Source organism: Scatophagus argus, chromosome 3 (assembly GCF_020382885.2).
Source record: "Scatophagus argus isolate fScaArg1 chromosome 3, fScaArg1.pri, whole genome shotgun sequence".
Lineage (NCBI taxonomy): Eukaryota > Metazoa > Chordata > Actinopteri > Scatophagidae > Scatophagus > Scatophagus argus.
Window position 1 is genome coordinate 11,539,213 of NC_058495.1, and position 25,673 is coordinate 11,564,885.

The following is a 25,673-nucleotide window of genomic DNA, read 5'->3' on the forward strand; positions in this document are numbered from 1 at the left end:
GCTAGGCTCAAGTGAAGTTCTCATTTCATTTGCAGATGAGCAAACCATTCATGAGTGCACCTCATCTCTTTGGATGTTGATAACACTTTGTATTGTAATTCAGCAAGTGGAGGGAGAGGTGTTCTGCTCCTTCATTCACAAGTATCATTAGCAAAATGTACTTTGAAAGTAACTGTTCTCCTGAGAAAAATACGTCTATGACTAAGTGCTATATATGACAGTTTATTAATACTGATGCATCAATGTGTAACCAGTAACCGAAGGCAGAGCTAGTTGTCATTACTCATACTTGCAGACCAAAAGTTTGCCCAGCTATTACCAACCTAAGGGTGAGATTCATCTAAAGGGTCATGAGGTACATCTGAGGGAATTATTAATGCAGTAAGAAAAAACAAAAATCAAAGTTATGCTACACACATTTCTCTTCATTCTTTTGGGTGTATCGCTATTCTCTTTTGTGAAATACTGGAATATCTCACCTCTCTTGTAAAACAGAATAAGGAGCCACAACTAGACAGTTTTTTTAATGCTTGGGGTCATTGTATAATTGGGAACCATTGGTTTAATATTCAGAAATGTCTGCATTGTGATATATAAGCTCATGTTTTTGTAAAATCTAAAACTGTAAAGTAACCCTTAGTATCTCTGTCAAATAAATATAGTGGAGTCAAAATACAACACTTTCTTTGAAAATGTAGCGCAGTAGAAGTGAAAAGTGGCATAAAATGGAAATGGAAATGTTCAGAATTCCACTTAAATACTCACAATTTCCATCATTAGCCAAGTAGCACTTAAATACATTAACTTTTTTACCTAAAACGGCAAACCTCTGAGGCTGAGAGTTGTTAGGAATTTAACATAAGCCACTGTTTGTAAATACTCTGTTTTCTAGTACGATAACCTCTTTGTAAAAAATTTCATGCATAGGTTATGTGGATGCATTTTCTTTTGACACACGACACTGCAGAATACAAAATTTTGTGACCAAACTTTTATTTACATTTAACAAGTGACTGACTTTTACCTTAATATTAATGAACAACTATCATCCATTTGTCTCTGTGTTATGGTGCATCTTAAATCATGGGTTATGTGAATTGAAGTGGAATAGAAATAGCCCTAATTCACACTATGATAAGATAGCATGTTTCTAAAGAACAAGTGTAAACAGATATCAAGGCACAAACATGTAAAAAGACTTGGAATGAAACAAATAATACAGAACAATCCATGTTAGGAACAGACAGAACCACGTGGAAATCTTGCAGATATCTTAAAAGTGCCACATAACCATTTCGGTTTTGTTTCTTTAAAGAAGTTACATAAGGAATGTTACTCAGTTCGTGTGGGATACAAGCTAATCTATGGACGGTCATGCAGAACAATGCACTATAGTACAACTGTGTATACTGATTCTGTGTAAACATTGTACAAAAACATTTTCCCTTGTTCCATTTTCAGGCTGCATGCTTGTTGTCTTCTAAAAATAAGCTCTTGTGCAGTCAAAAGGTTCATAAAATGCCAACATTAGTTAACATAAGTTAATGTAATTTTTATAAAAAGTTGTTTTTGTGTACTCTTATCAAATGTCAAAAGCAAAAAGAGAAAGGAAAATGAAAACCTAAAAAAACTCAAAAAGAGATCTTAATACAAAAAAAGAGACTCATCAAATTAATAAGTTTGCCTTCATCTTTTTCTTTCTTCCTCCTCTTCTTCAATTAACCACAGTTTAGCCAGTGGATCTCCAACTGGTTCTTGAAGGCCTGTTAAGGATGACAATTTTGATATTTCAATTTCGAATGTGGCATGTAGAAATGATGAGTTATTATTATGATTTTTAATCTTCCAGCAATTATTTTCCACTTAAACCAGTCAAGGCATATAATTTCTGTTACAAATCTAATTTAAAAGCAGCTATTCTCAGGTGTATATGACTGTTAGTGATTTCAATAAGTGGCTCCTTTTATATTTTTCTATTTACAGGTGTTCAGTTTGAATAGTATGGGAACCCCTGATCAAGAGCAGTAAGAAACATATATATAAAAAATAATAACACAACTGACAGAAAATGTGATGGTTGCAAATTAGTGATTGAAGTTATTTAAGGTTTCCCCTCTAGGAATCAAGTCTGTTATGGTTTTCATTATGAAAAGCAGTAATCATCACATGGCTGTTGCAGTCTCTCATGCAGTCTGTGTGCGTCAGGCATTTTCCTGCAAGAACAGAAAGACAGCAAAAAGCACCTTTAGAAAAATACAATAAAAATGTAAAGATAAGAGCTCTTATTTCACTTTTTCTTTAACGCAGAATGTCTTGAATTTCTGTTTCTTTATCCTGTTTGATCAGATCCTCAGCAATGACTTTAAATCACACAGACTTGGATGAGTTTGTATTATTATTATTTCTGACATATCTCACATTTCATTCTTGGAGTTAAACTGAATACATATTTTTGTTTGACATGCTTGTCCTGATCAATGAACAAATCAAAACTCCACTGGAGCAGCTTGCACCTCTTATTTAGCTATTTCCAGGCTCTTGAAATATACTCAGTATGTGGTGTGTACAGTAAGTGCCACACTGTGGCCAAATCTGTGTCCACAGGTGGAACACAACCTGAAGAACTGACCTGAGAGCAGTTAATGTGTCGTGACTCTTCACTGAAAATGCCAGTGTAACCAACACGAGCTCAGTAGAGTGTGTTATATGTGTGCAGAGTGTGCTATTTGTGTCAATTAAAAGTCACCTAACCACGCAAATTTAGAGCTCACTTTCAGGATGCCAGTCATCACCTAAGTTAGGGCTGTAACCATCGACTGCATTTAATATTATTTAATGGGGCATTTATTATCTTGATGTATTATGCGTAAAAGATCAGAAAACAGTAAAAATGATCCAGAATTTCCCAGAGCTCTTGTGATGACATTCTGAAACTGTTTGTTTTTGTATCCAACCAACAGTTCCAACACAAAGATATTCACTTTAACACTACAGAAAAGTGAGGGAAAACAACAAATATTTAAAGAAACCAGAGTTTTAAACATAAATTGGAAAAAAAAGCAAAAATTTTTTAATGGACAAATTCTAAATTCTTAAAAAGACATGCTTAAACAATATATATATATATAGTATATATATGTGTGTGTGTGTGTACAGCGCTCAACTAAAGTAATGTACTGACTACTTACTAGTGCACTAATGATAAAAAGTGTTCTCACAAATACTTAATTTGAAAGTATCTTGTTGTTGTTCTGCAGAATTGAAACATCATGGTTACAGTGACATTTATTTTTATTTTTTAGTTGATTGATTGATAATATGCAGAATAAAGTAAAGAGATGAGTTCTGCTGTCCTTCTCCCAGCTGGAGTCAAGCGAATACAGAAGGAATCAGCCAGGATGTTTTTTTCTTTCACTTTCTTCATCATGGACTCAAGTTCCTTCTGCCTGATTTCCATAGTGGTTTTCCTGACTCCACTCCTTTGTTTGTATTGCAGATGCACACATAAATATTTCTTGTATTAAATAAATGAAATCTGTCCCTAAATACAACTCAATTCTACACACTGGATTTAAACAATCAATCAAATTATTTCCGATGAACTGATTAGAAGAAATGATGCAGCTCTAGGTCACTAAAATGTCCTAAGACTGTTCAATAATTTGATAACATTTTATATTTATATATACCTTACCTTTAGAAAAGACCACAGTCTTTCAGGTTGTTCTTAATTATGACGTCGGTGACAGCGTCAAAGACAAACTGCACGTTCTTGGTGTCAGTGGCACAGGTGAAGTGGGTGTAGATCTCCTTTGTGTCCTTTTTCTTGTTCAGGTCCTCAAACTTGGTCTGGATGTAACTGGCTGCTTCATCAAACTTGTTGGCGCCTGCAAACAGAGGCAACGATTTGGTGTTTGGCAAATCAACAACACGTCTGTGGTTGTTCGTTGATGTTTAACTATTAATGCACTGCTCTCAGGTGCCGTACGTTCCCCTATGCTCCATCATCTACCTGTGTACTCTGGAAAGCAGATGGTGAGGGGACTGCGAGTAATCTTCTCCTCAAAGAGATCCTTCTTGTTGAGGAAGAGGATGATGGAGGTCTCGGTAAACCACTTGTTGTTGCAGATGGAGTCAAACAGCTTCATGCTCTCATGCATTCGGTTCTGAAGAGAAGAAAAGTTGCTCAGGTCTTACGGCCTCCACTAAAGCAACAACACATCAGAGCTGCCATCAGGGAAAAATGTTTAAGATTTCAAATGTGAGGAACAACCAGTGCAGAGGAGGTTCGTCAGTGGACTGATTGGTCGTCTCCCCTGAGCACCTGCTTTAAATTTATAAGCAGTTCAAGAAATTGGGGTCAAATGGTTCAAGTCACTTGCAAAATTAGCTTTTATTACATAATTACACTCCATTGGTTTAACTGTAAATGGATCATTAAAGCTATTACCGTATTTTCCGCACTATAAGGCGCACCTAAAAGCCTTAAATTTTCTCAAAAGCCGACAGTGCGCCTTATAATCCGATGCGCCTTATCTATGGATCAATATTGGTCAATCGTGGCTACCGTAGTCAGGGGGCGTGGCCGAAGTAACAGATTTAAGCGCACTGTGGATAAAACGAGAGCAGTACGGTGAATGTTCGCACCACAGGGAATGAGAAGTCGTCCTTCACTGTAGTTCTCGCTTGCCAGGCTAATGGCCAGAAACTACCACCCATGGTTATTTTCAAGAGGAAGACCTTGCCAAAAGACTTTCCAGCCGGCATCATTATCAAGGCTAACTCGAAGGGATGGATGGACGAAGAAGAGATGAGTGAGTGGCTGAGAGAAATTTACGACGTTAACGACGTTAACGAGCCGGGCATGTTGAATGCCGTATTCGCCCAGCTGTTCGAATCGGACACTGAAGAAGAAGAATTCGAGGATGAGGAATGAACTGATAAAGTGAGCTTTACGTGTTTCTTTTGTGTGTTCACAACTGAACAAGGTTGGTCATATTGTGAATATGGACAGTAACGTTTGAGCAACATTGAGTTATTGTTAAATGGTTATTGCTTTGCACTATTTCGAGAGTTACTATATTGTTATTGCACTTACGTCTGAGTTACCGTAACGGTATCAGACTCTTTTACGTGTTTACTGAATCGAGGAAAAGTTCCCGTCCACTACGTGATAAAAATGTTGCACTACCTGTTATACCGTGCTGTTGTTAAAAGATAAACTGTGTTGCGAAAATACTACACCGCTGACATTACCTCGGGAAAAATAACACAGCTGTTTATTCATTTTGGGAGTGAACGGGGTTGTTATATTGTTATTACTTTGCACTATATAGAGAGTTACTATATTGTTATTGCACTTACGTTTGAGTTACCGTAACGGTATCGGACTGTTTCTTTTACGTGTTTACTGAATCGAGGAAAAGTTCCCGTCCACTACGTGATAAAAATGTTGCACTACCTGTTATACCGTGCTGTTGTTAAAAGATAAACTGTGTGGCGAAAATACTACGTCGCTGACATTACATCGGGAAAAATAATAACACAGCTGTTTATTCATTTTGGGAGTGAACGGAGTTGTCAGAACGCTGGTTTGTATTCTATTAATAAAGTTTGACTGACTTATCTGACTGTTTTGTTGACATTCCCTTTAGCGCAGCTCCATCTAGTGGACGCAAAACGCAACCCGAACCACTGCTGTAGCTTCTATCCTATGCGCCTTATAATGCGGTGCGCCTTATATATGAAAACAGTTTTAAAATAGGCCATTCATTGAAGGTGCGCCTTATAATCCGGTGCGCCTTATAGTGCGGAAAATACGGTACATAATATATATAATAAAGGTGGGATGGGTGATGTTTAAAGCCATGTAATGCCTTACAATTTAAACTACCTCATACTGAAAATGAGCCAAAGAGAAGATTTATGAAGCTAGTAAAGTTATATCATCCATGCAGATGAAGACACACACACCAAAGGGGTGATTTTTCCTCACCATCTCCTCATCCTCAGCCAGCACCAGGTCATAAGCACTCAGTGCAACACAAAAAATGATGGCTGTGACTCCTTCAAAACAGTGGATCCACTTCTTTCTCTCTGAGCGTTGGCCTCCCACATCAAACATTCTGCAAAGGGGATGAAGCAAAGGTGATACACTGTTTCTGTGTGCATACTCATGTGCACTAATGAGGACCGGAGGTCACCATGAAAGACAGTAAGGTGAAGCTGATAAGGTGAAAAGGGGCATAGAAAAGGACAGTTCAGGAATAATTACAGAAGGAGGAAGGAAGGAGAAAGTTAGGGTGATATTCCATCCCTGGATGTCCATTAAGTTTTCATGAGGTTGCTTAGAGAACAGAAGTGGCGAGGAGGTGGAGAGGTGTCCGTCAAACGTGTGATAAAAGGCTGCAGGGTCAAAGTGGGCTACATTCAGAGCAAAGCACTGGCTAATAGGGAAGCTGAGCAGTGTGATCGAAGCTGTAAGAGGTGTTAGAAAAACCCCGCACACAGATGCAACGTTAACACTCCACCTCATCCAGGACAGCTGCCATTATTTTGACGATACAGAGGGTGAAAATGAGGGTTCAGCAAACCCACTTTCGGTTAGCAGACACCCAAGAAGACAAATGCAAATTAAGACACTGACAAATGGTGACATTTCTCTGTATCTGACCTATTTCCTTCCTGTACTTATTAGGGCAAACAGGACAGAATTAGAGAGACGGGAATTTCATTTTATTGATTGAGTCCATTTATTATTCAGGCCGAATACTGAGGCTGTGACAGAAGGTAAATATCAGACATCACACCAGGGCAATACGGCTACTGCTGTTTGTATTTGATCGTTCAGATATGTTTAGCTGCTTTAAAATGCTGTTCGAGATATAAAAAGACAAACAAAACAATTGCAACAATAAGAAGACTCTATATCTCTTGTTAGAATAAGACACACATCTCTGCTCTCTGCACTTGATTTGCTTCAGTATAGATCCTGTTATCAAATGTTTAAACACTCACTGTAACTCCTGCACATCCTCTATTAAGAGATGTATCCATACATCCACCACACACAAGTGCTCAGGGTGGGTCACAAGGGGAGCATGTTTTATGTAAGACCCACAATACTGTACTGTACCACAAAGGATACACTCAGATGTAAGTACTATATAAAGCTCTGGTTTTATTGAGTGAGAGCACAGCTGGCAGGATCTAATTCATTTACTCAGCTCTCAGTGCAATCGTGATAATTAAGCTTTTAATTGCTGGTATAATTTGGCTTCTGAGAGACTGAGTTGCACATTTCCAGCCAGTCGGGTCGGTCACCCCTTGACACTATTAATGTTGAGACCAAAATTAAGTCTAGCAGTTTGTTAGGAGCAGGTGTGGAGGAGGTAGGCACAGTGATGTCTCTGCTTACACTGATGGGGCCTTAAATGAAAATCATTTTAATGACGTATCCCTATTTACCCTGGTACCTTAAGATCCAAGCTAGGTTACTGTCTTACTGCTCTCCAAAACATAACACTAAGAAAAGCTGCATTTTATTCATTACTGGTCATGTTTAATTTGTTCTTGTGTAGTTAGTAAGATTAATAAGACTGACAACTGTCAGTTTTTCTATGTATCTGTATTCTATTTACACTGCAAGCAGAGATGAGTGAACACTTGTGGGTCATATTTCCACTCAGGTCATGTCCTGTGAAATATACCCTCTCACCATGAAAGAGTAACCTGGACTCACATTACATGCAAATGGCCAAAGTTGTTTTGATAAAAAGACAGAGTGAAAGTGGAGATGGCAGTGTTGGTGAGTGTGAGTTCAGATGCCTGCATTTACTTTTTTTTGTCTCCAAAATATGTGAAGTCAGGTAACAATATTATCAGGTAAGTGCTACTTGGCCTTACTTGAAGTGCAGTTCCTTGAAAGTGAAGTGAGTCTCCACAATGCCAGTGGTCTTGACACGAGTTCGCAGCACATCCTGCTGGGTGGGGATGTAATCTGCTTTAGCTATCCTCTCCAGGTCATTCAGGTAACTAGGAGAAAGAGAGGGAGCAGGACAGATGTAGTAATTTTTCAATTCTGGGTATTTTCTCTTGTCCAAATCGCTTGTCTTTTGTAGCATTCTCTCTCTGTCTGTAGTCACAACTCTGTGGTCGGTCAATATCCCATCTACAACACTATCTGACTGGTCACACATCAGGGGTCTATCAACACTGAATAATCTGAATCCGAATGAATAATCTAAATACAGTGGGGTGAAAAGTACAATATGTGCCTCCAAAATGTAGTGGAGTGCAAGTATAAAGTAGCACAAAACTGAAATCAACTAAAGTACAAGTACCTCAACTCACCTGCTTTAAACTGTAATGAACTCACTAACAATTTTGTGAACTTTCTGGGGAGTGAGTCATATTCTGCCGCAATCACTAACAGATTGTTAAATGTTACATTTTAGGAGGCTAAGTGCCTTTAAGAGATTATGCTAAGGCCTTGAATTAAGTTATGATCAAATGCATTATGCAGGTTAGACTCCAATACACGGCTTGCTATCCTCCCAGAACTGCGACTCACAATCAGGTTTCATGAAACCTGAAAACAAGACGTGAAACAAACGAGAAAGAGAAAGAGAAAGAGTGAGATTTCAACATGATTTGCACCCCGCCAATGGAAAACATTTTGCCACCCATGTTGGCAAATGGAAAGAATGCAAGTTTAAGGCAAATCTGCACTGGCTTCACTTCTCACGCCCATTAGCTCCATCCATATTTTATAAAGTCAGTGAATTAGCTGCTTCCCCAACACAGTCAGTGCAGATCCAACCAACATGATCTGTAAAGAGTGCAAAATAAATTCAGCAGAGACAAAGATGTTAAACATCTGTCAACATCCTGCAATCCATCCTACCCTGGTATTTACCCAAGCCCCAATAAATACCACACCAACAACACAGCCATGTCCTCTCCGTGCAAGCCACTCTTCTACATCATCTCAGCTGCTTTAAATGCAAAATGCAATACAAGTGATGTCGCTGCCTCAACAAATACAGCTACAAATACAAACACTGAGCTCTCTCATTCCTACAGTGCATCACAACTTTACATCACCAAACTACAGTCAGTACACAGTATTTTCTACTTGTACTAGCCAACAGTGCCTCATTTGATGTCACTCTGTATTCTGCCACTGCTGGCTGAACTGTGAATTAATTTCTTATAGTAATAATCTTACAACAAGGTTTTTTTTGTTGTTGTTTAATACATCCACTATGAGACTTTCACGCTGCTGATTTACATATTGTTGAAATACGCATGTTTGAGTACCACAAGTGGAATTGGTTCAGAAGCTTACTTCCTCTCTGGTTGTTACTGTTGTTGTAGGGGTTTCACATGTGGCTCGTTGCACACTCAAGGTCTCTGGTACAGTGTAATATTGTATATTATCTCTGGAGATGTAAACTTGATTGTTATAACTGTTGTTCCAAAAACTAAATTAAAGAGTTTGGTCTAGACCTGCATGAGACAACTTTTCTTGTGAATTGGTGCTATATAAATAAACCAAACTGAAAATTGAATTGTTGTCTTGCATGCAGCACATTCACATTATTAATTCCCTGCAGCACTGGCCTCAGTTACACCTCACTATGTCTCTCTCTCTCTCTCTCACACACACACACACACACACACACACACACACACACAGGATACTGTAGGTAGTCATCCACACATCCACATTGCTTGGCTATCCATTGCATCATAATCCAGTGTGCTAGAAGTGCTGATACTGTTTACACTTCTGCTACACTCAGCTGTCAGCCTATAGCTTACACATACTGCTGGTTATCTGCTGCCTATCAACACTATATAACATGTCTTAATAAATGATTAAACTGCTTGATGTAAACCATACTTTTTTTAATGAATTTAATAATAATAATAACAACAATAATGCTGTAGTGAAATATTATGTTATTATGCTGCATAGCTTATGCCCTGGCCTGCTACTGCATTGGTTGCTACTTATCCATCTCAGTTCACTGGATATTACATCTTCTGCAGGAGACATACCTAATGCCTGGTGCAAGATTCTGTATCTAATGCACTTATTTGGATTTTCTTTTTTTTTTTTTTTTTTGCTGAGATTCTGCATATGGGGAGTGAGATGATGTCAGAGCGTGGATGCCAAATACCAACTCTGCATATAATAAATCCCCATATGAAATGGCTGACTGAAATGCCCATGTGAGACCACTAAGGGATTAGCGCCAGACCCACTAGTACTATGTGCTATCCTTAGCGGGAGGATTTCTATGTCAACGCGCATAATCTTCACTGATTTGTTCCACTTTCATTGTATGATATTAGTGAAAAAAAAGGGTAAACTGTTCTTCCTGTTCACATGTGTTTCAATACAAAATTCCAAGGTGACCAATACGCCTTCAAGCAAGACTAATCTTTAAAGATGATTTGCCTTTTAAAAGTACGATAATGAGGCCTTACTTGAAAGAGCAGTGCAGAAAGTATGCAAAAATGCTGAAAGGTAGATTTAAATTTCACACAAAAGAAGAAGAACAAGACAGTAAGTCATCTCCTCAGTTTGCTCCTTTTAAAGCTCCTTTAGTTCTCCGTTCACAGCTCTTGTCTTCCTTCCCCACTCTTCCTCTAATGCTTTTACCTTTTCCTCTGTTTTCTAACAGGCTGTTGGTCAGTAGGGGAGTGTGGAAGCAACTTCACAATGTTTCACACAACCTGCCTCACATACACAAGCATTGCATCATCTTCCAAGACCAGCTGGGAGCTTTAGTGGCCAAGTCGACCAAGGCTTCACACATACAGAAAGAGATATCCATCCAGCACTTTGGTTGCACACATCTCACGCATGTCACATGTCCAGATCAATAATACTTTATGAGTCAGTAAATTTTGGCTGATTTATTGAAGTGAATAAAAACATAATAAATTATTAAACTAACATTTTGCTGCCTCATCACTGCACCCATTACAAAATGTTTGAGTTATGATGAACACATCCCAAAAAGGAACATTTTGACTTTTATATGACACTGCCAGAACCTGTATTAAAAAAAAAAAGTCACTTGAGGATTTTATTATCACAGCTATCCCTTCTTATTGTTTACTTGGAGAATACCTGTCCTTGAAGTAAACAATGACTCTCATTTTTTCATCCCCCAAGACAAACTCTTCTGTGCTCTGCTTATAAGGTTACAATATTAAAGAATCAAACCCAGAGAGGGAGAAATAATCACTAAGTGGAAGTTATTGGACTATCTTTTCAGCCTCTACAGCTCCACAGAGAGGTTAGAGACAGGTTTCTCACTGCACCACATGTGAGAGAGGCTGAAGGAACTGCACCATTAGATCCATCACAACACAGGAATATTAGGAAAAAATATTATATCACACCAACATAAAGAATTATCAGCATAACTATCAAAAAGCAAACAAACAAACAGACCCCCCCCAAAAAAAAACCAACAAAAAACAACAACCTCACAACCCACAATGTCACTTTCTCAAGCTGTTTCTTGATCTGATTCCAGTATATGCAGGAGAAGAGAAGACTTCATATTGATTAATGTACGAGTAAAGGCTTGTATTTGGCAGGTATTTTATTCTTCAGTGGAATCACACACAAAAGCAAACAAATTCTCACTCACTATGCTGCGGAGTCATTGAGCTGGTATTCTCGTGACCGTGCAAAGCAACTCTGTATGCCGCTGTCACCCCACAATCGTCTGATCACGTTGGCCAGATCATCAGGAAGGATGCCCTGTTCTTCAGCAGCTGCAGACAGGGCAAAGAGCTGCTGGGCATCGTCCTGCAGGGGGCGATAAGGGCGCAGGACAGTTACACTGTTACACAGTTACACCGACTGTTACAGTAAGAGCATCACTGCCAAGACATCGATGGAAAACGTTATCTTTTACACAAGATAAAATTCCATCTGTATAGATGGATTAAAGAACAGAAAGAACAGTAACGCATCATTAAAGGATGAATCTTCGTGGCCATATGTACAATAAGAGGGACAACCACAGGAGTCTTATGGTCAAACCAAGCGGGTATTTTTCGAAAGTTGAAGTTGTTTTAGTGCAAAATTCCCACTTTGTGGTTCAACAGAGTGTTTGCTTGTTGAGAAACCTTGTATAACACCTGTAACACCTAAAGGCTCAGATTAGCATTGGCCGGACTTTAAAATGCATTTATGTAGTGAAAAAAGACAGAGAGGAATAACTACAATGATCAATAACCCTTTCAATGTTCTTATTGGACTGTGACTGTTTCTTTAAGACAAACTGACAGAAAAAAATGTAAAACTATCTTTTAAGGACACAATAAAGTAGGTTTTGGTTCTTCAACTCCAATGGAGACATGGAGACTAAAAAAAGAAAATCCATGAGCTGCAGAAATACTGAACAGTGCACATAGAATAAGTCATCTGTATTTGTGATCTACAGTTGAGCAGATCTGTTAAATACAGACCCTGGACAATGACCGACAGACAGCGAAAAGTCTTAGTATTTGGACATATAATGCTAAATAAATGCAGACATTAAGGGCCGTGATCTCGGAAGAAGTCCTTCTAGGAAGCCAAGGAAGCAAAGGTTGTGATGGCAGCAGTATCGCGTGACGATGATATCAATGAAACTCATGATAAGCCAATGCCAGCCAATCTGGACGGAGCACATGTAAGTTATGTGAGAAATGCTGGCGTGACTCAAGGTAACAGCATGCAGGGAACAGAGTGTGGCTTCATTTCCTACTGTTTGCCACCCTGCTTGATTCTCTCGGTTCACCATCTTCCTATTGGCGTGAAATCAACAGTCTTCTCTCAGCTTCATTCGCAATCAGCGTTAGATAATATACAAAAAGCAATCACTAATCCCTGGTATTCCTTGCACATTTGCATAGCAATAATTCTACAGGACAGGCTTTTTCTCAGTCTATTTGGATTGTGAACATACCAACAGAATGATTCACAGTTTTTGGCTGGAAAAACTCTGAGAGTGTGCGTGTATTTCTCACATTTGATGAAAAATGCATTTCTGTCTCAACCTGCTTCCCTGTCAGCCAGCGACTACATCTGCTTTCTATTGTGGTTATGCAGCACGTTTCTATATATTTTATGTATCTTGTTAGGCCGATCAATGTTTATTTATCTTGTTCTTGGTGAGCATCAATCAGTTATATTGAGAAAGGAAACTGCTAAGTTCAGTGAGAGTTGTCATTTCATAATTTGTTTTCATTTTCTGTATTTTGCTGCATTTGACCGGTGAGTCTACACACTGCAAATGAAACAGATCTCAGCTTTGATGTTTTTCAGTGGATGAGTGTGTGACAATCTGTGTGTGAGTGTGCATTTCTGCAGCGTAGCCATGTGCAAGTATGGGCAGGCTAGCACACTAATTGCTAGTGTGGGAGTCTGTGAGAGTATCGTCACGTACATACAGCCATTTGACAGATCTGTCGGGGGGTGGGAATCTATCTGTTGCGCTCTAATGACCACAGCAGTCCTCAGTCCTTCTATAACAGCTTCAGTCGCAGCACACACACACTGGCTTCACTGTAAAATCACACACAGTCCTCCACAGAAATGAGTTCAGCCACTGTTAGACCTCACTGACAGCTTGTTCATAGGCTGCTAAGTGTTCACGGGTGCAGCAGACTGGCTCTCTGCCTGAAGCTCTCATTTGTTGTTCATATTGATGGTGTGTGTGCATGCAGGGTGTGTCTGCCTGTCGGAGTTTCTGTAGAAGAGTTCTGTAAATGTGTCTTAATTTGGCCTGCACCTAAAGATTTTTACTGATTAATCAAATTGAGTACTTGATTAATTGATTTAACATTTAATCTATAAGATGTCAAAAAATGTTATTTATTGTTTTTCATGCATTTCTTTTTTTAATTGGACTTTTGTCTATTGATTGGTTATGTGCTTCATTGAGTATTTTCTTTAATTTTTTAGTATTTTTTTTTTTCATTGTTTTGTTGTTTGGTGTAAGGGAGGGGATGTTTCTTTTTTCATTATCTGGATCTATGTGTGTGCAAATAAAATAAAATTAATATAAATAAATAATCACAGTTGACTCAGACAGTCCAAAATATAAAACCCTTACGTAAACTGAAGCCAGTTCACTGATACTGCAAACTGACCTGTCGCTAAGCCTTGAAATATCATGCAGGTCAAGCTTTTTAATATTTCCAGACCACACCTTTTAAAACATGAGCCCTCCAAAAGGGTCTTTACATGTTGGCTATAAAGATGACATAATTTTTAAAGAGAGTAAAATGTATGACCAAACTGGTATTTAGTTCAAGCTGCTTAGCATACACACTTGTCCCTATTTTCAATCCATACACTTTCACTTTTAATGTTTAATGTAAGCACTGTAAAATGACGGCTAACCACTGTAGTTGGTCGCCTGTCTGCTGCTGCAGCAGCTGCTTGGATTAACCACACTTGCCGCCTCTTGTCTGTCTGTTACAACTTTGAGGGCAGATCAGAGATGGAGGAGATGAAGTGAAGGACTGTTTCCCTGCAGGTTACAAAGATGGATCAAAGAAGAAGTACACTGTGTTCTAGTATCTAGTACCAGCAGCAAGGCTATGCTGAAAAAAACTCATGTGAACAGGTAAATGTTGGAAATCACATGCGCCCACATCTGGGTAAAACACTGGCACAGGTGCATACATGCTCGTTTCAGAGATGATGGGCAATCCATGTGACTTTGTCTTCCCTGTTAATTTAAAACAGAAAGAAAAGTGAAATGACAACAAAGGCAGTTTCCAGTGATTTCAGTTCTACACAAGCTTAAGTCTTGAGACATCACAAGATGCAAGATGAAACTGCAACATGCTATTGATAAAACAGACTTTGTTTTGTTCTCACACAATGATGCTGACTTTCAGTGCTTTCACTCTGTTCAACAATTATTGATTGGTAACAGTTTGGTTATTTGCAGGTATAAACATGATCATGTCTCCGTCCTCTACAGTTTTGTCTGGTAGAGCGAGTGACTCGTCTTGAGCATGAAATAAACCTCTCTCACGTGTAGTCAACCATGCTTATGACATTACTGAGGATGACAATGATGAATATTGATGTAATGAAACATAGAAATGTGTGTGATAAAATGTTTGTTTAGTGCTGTGTGCTCTTACCGCTCTAGAAGGGTTGCTGTAGTCTATCTTGAGGCTGGTCATGGCTTTAACAATGGCCATAATAGACTGGATGGTATTACTATAAACCACCGCTCGGTACTGCTTACACTCATCTTCTGAGTAGCCATCTTCATGGATGATCCTGTGAATGACAAAAAACATAGCTTTACATAGCATTTAGTTAAGCGCACAATAAAGGATATCATTTTAAAAAAAAAACTGTCTTTGAACAATAGTCAGGTTTATTTCAACCTAAAGCAACAAATGACTTCAAATGACTTCTGTTGTCATAACAATACTAAGACTGAATATATCAGCCTTAAAATGGAAATCATTACGTTGACAAGTGGAGACATTAAAGCTTCACAACAGTCAATAGTAACTGATCATCTGTGAGTAAAATAAGGTAACATTCCTCAGTATACCCATCATTAAACTGAACTTAATTAACTGTAATGTAAAAAGAAAATATATGAACAGTAATAGTTTAAGATGGGTAACACATTTGGGTTTTGAAAGGCAAACTGAAGCTGACCCTACACAACTGTCATGTCAGCATACTGTGTAGGATGATGCGCAGCAGTGCAGTTATCACACAGTGAAACCGCCTCAACGCTGCAGCAACCAGCTGATGCAGTATCCTGAGATTACCTCTTGCAATATTACTCTGAACTAAGTGTCTGTGCACGCACGAGCGAGCGTCTTATCGTGAGATGCAATCCAGACTTCATCCGACTGCAGAGCGAAGTGCAGAGAGAGATGATTCAGTGTGAAACTGCACACTGCTTTTAACATGATGCAAATGATAACCAATAATAACAATTTAGCAAATATTTGCTCCTTTTCAAGGTGTTTTGAGAAACCGGCTACGTTCAAACTTTCTCCGCTATAAGGGTGTGCTTACACATCGATGTTTAATGTTACACAACAGGCAGATGTTGTAAATGTTTCCGCCTTGTCGGCTGATTTATCTGTATGCCCATACGTGTTAATAACCCGGCTCCAAAAAAAGTGACAGACTGTACCTGCTTCAAGCTGATAAAAAATTGATTCAATTCCTGGCTTGCCCTGAGGAATGTGAATAATTAAGCCATTTAGGGTCCTGTTTGTATGTGTATATGTGTGTGTGTGTGTGTGTGTGTACGTGTCTGCGTGTGTGACTCTGTGTTTTGTGACTGGTGCAGAGGCACTACAGTATCCTCTTTTCCTGCTCATTCCTCTTGTGCTATGAACAGTAAAAGACAACAACAAACAGGAGAGGCTACACTCCACTACGGCCGTAGATAAGGAAAACGGAGCGACTGAAACAAAAGTTGCCAGATTAATTATCCTTTTCTGCTTCGGAAGATGTATTATTACTATTTAATCAAGAGACCATAACAGTATCATTATTTTGCAATATAACAATTATACGGGTATTATTATTGTATTAAGCCTGTAGCTTATTTGGATTTGCTCAGGTTTGGTTGGAGGATGGCATATAAAGGCTCAGCTGAGACACTAGCCAAGTTTCACGATAAAAACTCTTCTCTATCTGGAGAATCCATGTTTGGGTTAAAAAGAAAAAAATATATCAACAGTGAAGTAAGATAAATATTTCTTTTGTAACTTACTTCATCTGCTTTACAATGGTGCTCTTCCCCGACTCACCAGCACCTGTTGGAACATTAAAAGATTAGAGTTACAAAGGCGACTCCAACTGTTGTCTTTGTGTGTGTCTTTGTGAGTGGAATGAACTTTCTGCTTTGAAAACATGAGCAACCCAGCGATGACCCACCACCAACATCACATTTTGTCCTCTGGGTTGTCCAGTTTATTTATGTTTCCATTTGGAGGACATTGTGTACAGCTAGGCATGAAGAAGTCCTCCATTTATTGTTCACTGTTTATTCTTCACTGTGATGGAGGAAGGCTGCAGAGAGAAAGTGGCTTTGCATGTTATTATCTATTAGGAAGACATTTCATGGATTTTTCAAAGCATAACACAGACATACATCTTTATCTAGCCACTGGTTTCTGTCCACTTCAGTAAGTTCGGAAAATCAACTCGAGGACACTTTGCAGTAAATCAGTCGCGGTGTTGGAAATCGATCAGTGTTAACTCTTCACAACCCACAGCCAGGGTCGAACAAGTACCTCCACAGGAGTGATAAATATAATAACTGCCCCTGAATTGCATAGTATAAAGTAGCAGAAAATGGAAATACTTGATTAAAGCACAAGTACGTCAAAATTGTACTTAGGCAGTGTACTCGAGTGAATGCGCTCAGTTACTTTCCTCCGCCTACAGCCATGTCAGTGTTATCACCTCTTTCAAAGCTGTATTAAGCTGGGACCAACTGAAGAGTTGACTGCCAAACAGCAACCTTTTAAACGCACGTAACTTCCAAATTCATAAAACCAGATTCACTTATTCTGAGTTCGATTTTCCAAAAACAAAACAGTAGCTCAGTAATTTTCTAAACATTCATGCTCACAAATGCATATGTAAAGAGACTTAGCGAGGAAGAGAAAGACTGTGAGCTAGCAAAAATACAGGAGATGTAAACAACACAAGATTTAAATGATTTTTAAAATCATTTTTGCAAAGAATCTGGGTATAAGGAAATCCATTAAACAGGTTAATTAGGTATACAAACAGCATATTTTGGAAAGCTACAATGAATGAAAACACAACTCTCTTAGTGTAACAGAAAACTCTAAAAGGCAGCATTCATTTCTACAGTTTCCGGACATGAACTGCAGAAACAGGAAATGAATAATCAGTTTAGAGAAATCCTGGAATTTATGACACTATCCGGAAAATGGAGGGAAATAGTGGAAAATATATTCCCTACTGGAGTATGTTAATCGCAAATGCAAGACACATTTAAGACCAAAAGGGCAAGAAAAGTCCTTTTTCTGTGGATTAAAATTAAAGAATTAAAGATCTATTAAGAATTAAAAATAAAGAGCATTAGAGCCGAGACTGCTGAGCTAAAGATGTCTGTGCCATACGGCAGAGAAGTCATCGTGCACACAGTCAGCACAGAACCATTGTTATCCTGTTAAAATAAATAAGCCTGAGTCTTTGGCACTTCCTTTGTGCTGTCAGGGCCAGGCCACTATGGACTGTGCCTCCACACCACCTGACTCAACCCTGCCAACAAACATTAGCCCAGCCCGTGGCTGAAGGAAAAAGCGGGACCAGCAGTGCTGCCCCCTCATCCTGTCAACACACATCATAATCACACACATCCAGCACTTTTCTGAGAGGGAGAAACGCCGGGCAAAGGGAGGGGTGTAAAGGCAAAGCCTGTGGCTGCGTTCACTGTCATATGAGCTGTCACTCATGATTTGCTGCTAGAGAGGCTTGAAGGCAGAGAGGTAGCTCGGTGGATCTGCAGGTAATTTGTGTCTCTATATGACCATAAGTATATGACAAACCAGCACACACAAAACAAGATTTAATTCGATACAAATAAGATAAGATAAACCTTTATTAGTCCCGCAGTGGGGAAATTCTCAGTGTCACAGCAGCACAGAAATAGCAAATGAAGGTAGAAAAAAGGCTATTTACACAAATTTTTAAAAAAATAAACTATATAAAAACACATGATATTTACAGTAGTACACCATAGTAACAGTAAATAACATAAAAATATAGATTTCTTTTAATTTCTGCTAAAATGTTCAGGCTTGTTTTCCGCCTCTCTTTTGTGGTCCTAACTTAAACATGAGTGAATCCTGAAGTAAAAATTTGCAATTTTTTTTTTTAAGCTTATGCTTAAATGAAATTTTGTAACTTGGCTGCCTCTTCTATTCATCCACAATCTTATGTCAAGGAATACAATGTTTTGTTACAAGGCTTACTAAATCTCTTCTATCAGAGTGCCATACACTTCCACCTGCAATATTACACTCCCCTTTTCTCAGATGAATATTAACAAACAATACAAATACAGCATCATCCTTTTAAAGAGTAAAAGGGAGCTGGTGGAAAGTGGAAGATCGGTCCCTCTGTGGACACACGTATGCATGAAGGTCACCTTCCTGACTCCAGAATAAAACTCCATCCATTAATATTTCAGCTCCCCAAAGGAAGGTGAACACTTGTTGGCAGCAGTGAAAAAGAGTAGTGTAGCCTCATTCTTCATGCTCAAGGTGTTTTAGGAGAAACACACATTGCTGTCATGCTGCTTCGGGCTAAAACTTTTGAGTTGGCTCTTTCAGAGTAGGCAGAGGGGTGTAAACATTCTTGTTTTTATTTTATTACTGATCTTTAGGTCCAAGCACATTTTTAGGCAACATATGATATTTCAGGATTTGATATTTGAATTCAGATTAAAAAAACATTCACCGATGTCAATGTTCTGACATAAAAAAAATAACATACACATTTTTGTTATGGGTTAGGATAAGAGTTGGGTCCAAGGCATCAGACAAACCTCTACATTAGTACATTTTTTTTATGGGTTGGGCTGGGTCTCTTATTTCCAGTGAATTTCCAGGGAAATCTTAATTCTTCAGCGTGCCAAGACATTTTGGACAATGCTATGCTTCCAACTCTGTGGCAACAGTTTGGGGAAGGCCCTTTTCTATTTCAGCATGGCTGTGACCCAGTGCACAAAGCAAAGTCCATAAAGACATGGTGAAATGAGTTTGGTGTGGAAGAACTTGACTGACCCACACAGAACCCTGACCTCAAGTCCATCCAACACCTTTGGGATGAACTGGAACAGAGATTGTGAGTCAGGCCTTTTCGACCAACATCAGTGTCTGACCTCACAAATGCTCTACTGTATCAATGGGCTAAAATTCCCACAGAAACCCTCTCTAAAACCTTGTGGAAAGCCTTCTCAGAAGAGTGGAAGCTGTTTTAGCTGCAAAGTTGTCTGTGTATTTAGAATGTGATGTCATTAAAGTCCCTGTTAGGGTCAAGTATCACAATACTTTTGTCCATATGGTGTATGTAGTGAGTGGGACATTTTATAGCTGAACAAGACCACCATCATACATGAAGCCCTTTACTTCCACAGAGTTGGGGCAGCAGTGAGGTCTGATCAGTATTACAAAGACCCCTCTGTGCACTGCGCTGGCAGAGGGGACAAGCTCGTTCTTTTTAGTGTCATTACAAGAGACCCAGAATCACTTTCTGGCAAAGAAAAGACGATGCCACTCCCCTCCCCCCTCTGCTTCTTCAACCCCCCAACTATTCATAGCTGTTCCTCAAATGGTTTACAGTGAGCGCCAGAACACACAACCAAGATAAGTGATTTGTAGCAGGAGGATCACAACTAACCAGGCTTTAAGAAAATAGAACATCTCTTTGAACGCGTCTCAGAGGCTCATTCATATCGATGACAACTTGGCCACAGCCTCCACTGTGCACTGCTGATCACACAAAGTCTCTATTCATAGATACTCCGATCTTGACCATCACTCATACAAACTCTCATAGTAGATAAGGTCAATCACCTATCAACAAGCCCACCCTTATCAATCTACATCTGAGTTATACCAAAGGCAGTGAATCAGATTGGTCGTTTCTCTTTTGTACAATATGGGCTATTCACTGATTAATTGATAAATAAATTAACTTCATATTAACAATTTTGATAATCTAATTATTAATTAAATTATTTATCAGGCAATAAAGTGATTTTTCAAATAGTGAAATATTTCCTTTTCTCTGTTTTACATAACTAACACTCCATGGATTCTGACAAGAAAGAGTGCTGAATCTGTGGAAGAAGGGGTGAGCGTCCACACGTGTTACCTTCTGCTAGTGAGGCTACTTGTGTTCTGGGAAAAGCAGTGGTGGCCTGACTCCATGTCCTCTTCAGACCAGCATGAAGAGTTAGCAGTGAGATGGGCTGCAGTGAAAGGGGAGTGGAAGTGTCTAAACTGGGAGTAAAGAAATTTAGAAAATACATAGCAAAACTTGACTTCTGACAATGGTTCTTCTTGACCTTTCATGGACTGTATTTACCACATGCTTTAATTATGAACTTGAGGCCAAGATAAGTCCCATTGCTAAGAATAGCTGCATACAACAGGGAGAACATAAAAACTGCTCTATTGCAGCTCACAGGGCACAGATTCCCTTTGGGAAAGCTGACACTGTACCTCCTCAGCTCAGGCAGGGGGATACTGAGCAGAGGCACACCAGCATCTATCCAGCAGGGACAATGTAGAAGGAAGCTTGAGAAGAGACAGCACTGTTACTAAAAGTTAAAGAACAGAGGACAGACAGAAGACATTGGCCGCAAATGCGAACAATGCGGATGAACTGGGAGCGTGTGAGCACGAGGGCACTGGTTCAGAGAAAAAGTAGTGTGACGAGGACGAACAAGAGTGCCTGGAAGAGTCATGAGTATTCATAACAGGTTATCTGCCGGCGTGCAGAGAAACACAACGGCAAGTTCAAAAAAACGGGATTGGGAAGAGAATTATTTAAGAGTGTTATGTGACCGAATGAGTAACATTCAAGCGTAAGCTACAAAGGATTCAGTGAACAGCAGTGGACAATCGCTTATTTTGTTGTTGCTTTCTGCAACACATGACTGCCAGATCAGCAGTTTTCTTCACTACAAGTGAATACAAATATGAGCTAATCACACAATGGCAGACTAAGACTCCCACCCCAATACAGACTATTCTCACAAATGCTGCCACTAAATGATTCAACTAATACATTTGTTTTTAAAAGGTAGTACTTCAAGGGGCCAATAAAACCAAAATGACTGTATCACTTAAAAAGTATTAATTTACAAAGTTAAGTAATATAAATGAAAGGAAACACATTATGAGGTAATCGTCTATTAACAATCACTCATTTTTATTTAAATCTGTAAATCCACATTAGTTGGATCCTACTATAACAAAATGTAGATTAGTTATAAACTGTGCAGAGACTGTGAAAGTGACACAATATAAAGTAGGCCTAGTTAACGCTGAAATTTTCTACACTAAAGAAATTTCTTTCACAGACAGGACATTATGACAAGCTCACATTTGTAGTTTTAAAGAATATGTATGTATATATGTATATATGACTGTTCCACGTCATTAGTTTAAATTCACACACAGGTTTATTCAAGGTCTTGTTCTGATGGTGTCGTCTTAATGACAAAGTGCTGAACACCATTGGTAATTGCGGCAGCTAAGAGTGGGTGTCAAAATGGCAGGAGTTCTGTGGAGATGATACAACTTGTGATGCTGTATGCCTGTGCGTGCAGACATGCACAAGGACGATACCAACACACACACTGACAATACATAACCTAAACGAGAAGTGAGAGCACTGGATCAGCAGCATTTTGAAGCTGAACTGCCTCAAATTCCCTTTGGCAGTTATAAAGTCAGGTTTAGTATACAACAGCCATGCTAGCTCTGTGAGGCCGTACTGAGCGGTTGAGTTTTGAGCTTAATGCTGACATCAGCATTTTAGCATTTAGCATGTTGACATGTCAACATACTTAGGTTGTAACAGCACAAAGTGCAGCTGAGGCTGATGGGAACGTAGTTGGATTTGCTGATAAGATAATCCTTTATTAGTCCCATAACTGGGAAATTACAATATGTGATGTGCAGCTATAAAAGGTTTTCATGGCAGTCCAAATAATTATTGGTTGATATTGGTGTAATCCAAAGAAGGGCCTCTCCAACATTTCCATTCCTACAGCCATGCTGCTAGTGCAGGTACAAATCTCCCAAACCAGCTATTTGGAGAATCTTAGTGCAGCTGAAGTGAGGAGACAACTCAGCAGAGGGGTTTGAAGTGACAAACACACATTACATTTTTTAGAAAACATGCGACACCGTAAATCCATCCTGCTATTTCAATACAATACCACAGGAACCCACGGAGGCTTATCACCACAAACACTGTGTTTCACGTATTTATGTCACACAGCCCACTGCCATGGCATTTCATCTGCGGAGACATGTAACACAGCTCAGCATATGCCAGCGTCATAGGTCATCTATTGTCTAAGTGAGTACCACGGGAGAATGACTCACGGGCCTGGCTGTGACACGATTCCTCCTTCACTCTCATCCTGCCCCCACCCGTCGGTGTCACGACTGCTCAACGGTTTTTACAGCCATTTAAAGGTTAACCTCTTCTGGGCGTTAATGACACTGAGCAGAATACACAACAATGATGCCATTGCTATTTAAAGCCCTGTCGCAGTGTACTGAAAGAGGTGAGTGATGCAAACAGACGTGATGTTGTGAGTAAATACATTTGCAAGTACTGCTCCTCCTGACCCATAATGAAGTTAATCTGGGCAGATGATGTGTAGACCTTATGTATATGATGCACAGACCCTTTGTAGCAAGAAAATTTACTACTAAAATGTAACATTGAAAGTGCAAAATAACCAAATTCAGGGGTTTTAACAGGATATTTTGTGTGTGTGTGTGTGTGTGTGTGTGTGTATATTCCTGTAATTGTGGAGACAAAAATCTGTTTACACAGTCATATTATGAGGACCTGCCGTACTCCCACCTTACTGGGGCCAGAACACAAACCCCCACAACATAAATCATTAAATATTAGGGTGAAGACTTGCATTAAGGTTAGCCTGAGGTAAAGGTTAGGATTAGGCAATTAATGTTTATTGTTATGGTTAGGTGGTGGTTATGATGGAAACACAACTGTGTGTGAGAGTTAATAGTGACTGTGATTCCCCTTTGGAAAACAGAAACAGTAGAAAGCAGCAGATCATATGCCTCCTTTTAAAAAAGTCACCACACTGATGACACCAATGATAGAACTAGCTAAAGATTGAACTATAATGCTTCACTTCACTACACATCTTTTGAATAAGTCATGAAATCATAAAAACCAGCCTTGAAAGTTTACAGGCATTCTGCCAGCTCTGGAATGCTTATCATACACCGAAAAAACCAAATTGCTGTATTACCACTGGAGGGGCAAGAATTTTAACATTTTGCCCAAAGGTGGCGCCAGCAAGGCCACATTGATAAGGCTCAGCTAATGTGTATGTTTGTGTTTGTCTGTGAAAGAAAGAGCAAATTAATCCAAGACACTCATTTATAAGCGGAGCTTTTTGTTAACGATGCACTTGGTTCTAGTACATTGCCCTATGTCAGCAGGCTGTTATTAACGGCTCCGTTTTTCTCTCCCAGCCTGAAATCAAGCCTCTCTCCATCCTCCTTTTTATTGACCTGCAGATAGCAGATGTCTTTAAATTACATGCAGCCACTCCACAACTTCAGGCTGCCGACAGGAACAAAGACCTAGATTAGCTTGTTGGAGCCTATTGCTACATGCAGGTTGTGCACAGGTGTCTCAGCCAGCCAGGCAGTCAGCTCCCCCACACCAGCCCTTTTCACATGCAGAGTGGAAAGTAATGGAGGAATTTTACATGGGTGGATACGGTACAGTATGTTATCGCCTGGAGTGGAAAAGTAGGTCATCAGCCTCACAGGGAGCAGTGGAGCTTCACTGGTTTGCTCTGCAGAGTAGGATGCTTATTGCACTCTGAATGTACAGCCAGCGGTGTTTAATCCTGTCTTACGTGTGCTCGCAAGCAGCATCAACACATTTAGTTGACCTGGATGCTTAATATATACTATGCAACTCTACATTTGAAATTGGCAACTAGCATTTCAAAGCTACTGCAGTATTCTTTAAAAAAAATCAAAGCAGCACATCGAGCAGAACACACAGCCACTGAAGATGCAAAGAAAGTGAGGTAGTAGTTTAACACATTGTAAGCAAACACCACAGTGCCTAAATCAACAGATTCTCTGCAGCTACACCACGTACCAACGAAAGCGAAGCAGATGAGAAGGAAACAGGTTTTAAAAGGCTCATGTCTAGTGCAGTCTGGGGAACGAGGGATCAGAGACAAACAATAGAAAGACAATGGAAGCTCATTCTGATGCATGAAAATCAACAGCCCACCGACAGCACCAGGCAAACATAAGGGTGGCTGTGACATGATGCGCACGTGCTGCATGAGGAAGAGCACTGAGCTTATAAGAGGAGTAGAGCAGAGACACTCTTCATTACCATCCTATAATAAGAGAAGCAAGCACTTCTTTACTTTTAATCTTGCTACACTTCAGTGCATCCTTCAGCACCATCAACCATCCTGTTTTAAATGAATTCTTACAAGGGTGGGTAGGTGTCAGCAACTCTGCTCTTGATTGCATGTCTTCCTAATACAAGCTTCTCAGCCATCGTTAGCAACTCATCCTCTTCCTCAACAAACCCCACGTGCTGTGCCACAAGGTGCCTCTCATATCTAACCAATTTCTTTCTACATGCTCCATCATGGCAGTGTAAAACAAGACATGCATCATTTCATTCCTACACAAGTGATGGCCAACTGTGTTACTCTTGACATTTTCAGAAATTGGTTTCATAATGTGAAGTGCTGGATGTCTCAACGATTATTACATCTCAGCAATATAAAGTCTGCCAACATTAGATAATTTTTGGGTTGTTTTTCACAGGGATGACACACTAGATAATAGAC

General features: G+C 39.4%; 1 protein-coding gene across 5 annotated transcripts in view; it reads right to left on the reverse strand.

Annotated features, from left to right (window-relative positions):
- Nucleotides 1-976: 976 nt before the first annotated feature.
- Nucleotides 977-25,673, reverse strand: part of LOC124056253 (guanine nucleotide-binding protein G(i) subunit alpha-2) — a 37,700-nt gene continuing 13,003 nt past the window's right edge. For 2 of the 5 annotated variants that reach the window (XM_046383492.1, XM_046383489.1), the window contains 8 exons: nucleotides 16,791-16,833; nucleotides 15,178-15,319; nucleotides 11,676-11,836; nucleotides 7,906-8,034; nucleotides 5,996-6,125; nucleotides 4,013-4,166; nucleotides 3,695-3,887; nucleotides 977-2,213 (listed from right to left, as the gene is read on the reverse strand). In XM_046383492.1, the coding sequence (XP_046239448.1) occupies nucleotides 3,697-3,887; nucleotides 4,013-4,166; nucleotides 5,996-6,125; nucleotides 7,906-8,034; nucleotides 11,676-11,836; nucleotides 15,178-15,319; nucleotides 16,791-16,833 (950 nt within the window). In that variant the 3' untranslated portion in view covers nucleotides 977-2,213; nucleotides 3,695-3,696. The remainder of the gene's footprint in view (nucleotides 2,214-3,694; nucleotides 3,888-4,012; nucleotides 4,167-5,995; nucleotides 6,126-7,905; nucleotides 8,035-11,675; nucleotides 11,837-15,177; nucleotides 15,320-16,790; nucleotides 16,834-25,673) is intronic. The other 3 variants (XR_006842965.1, XM_046383491.1, XM_046383493.1) reach the window with 3 other exon arrangements.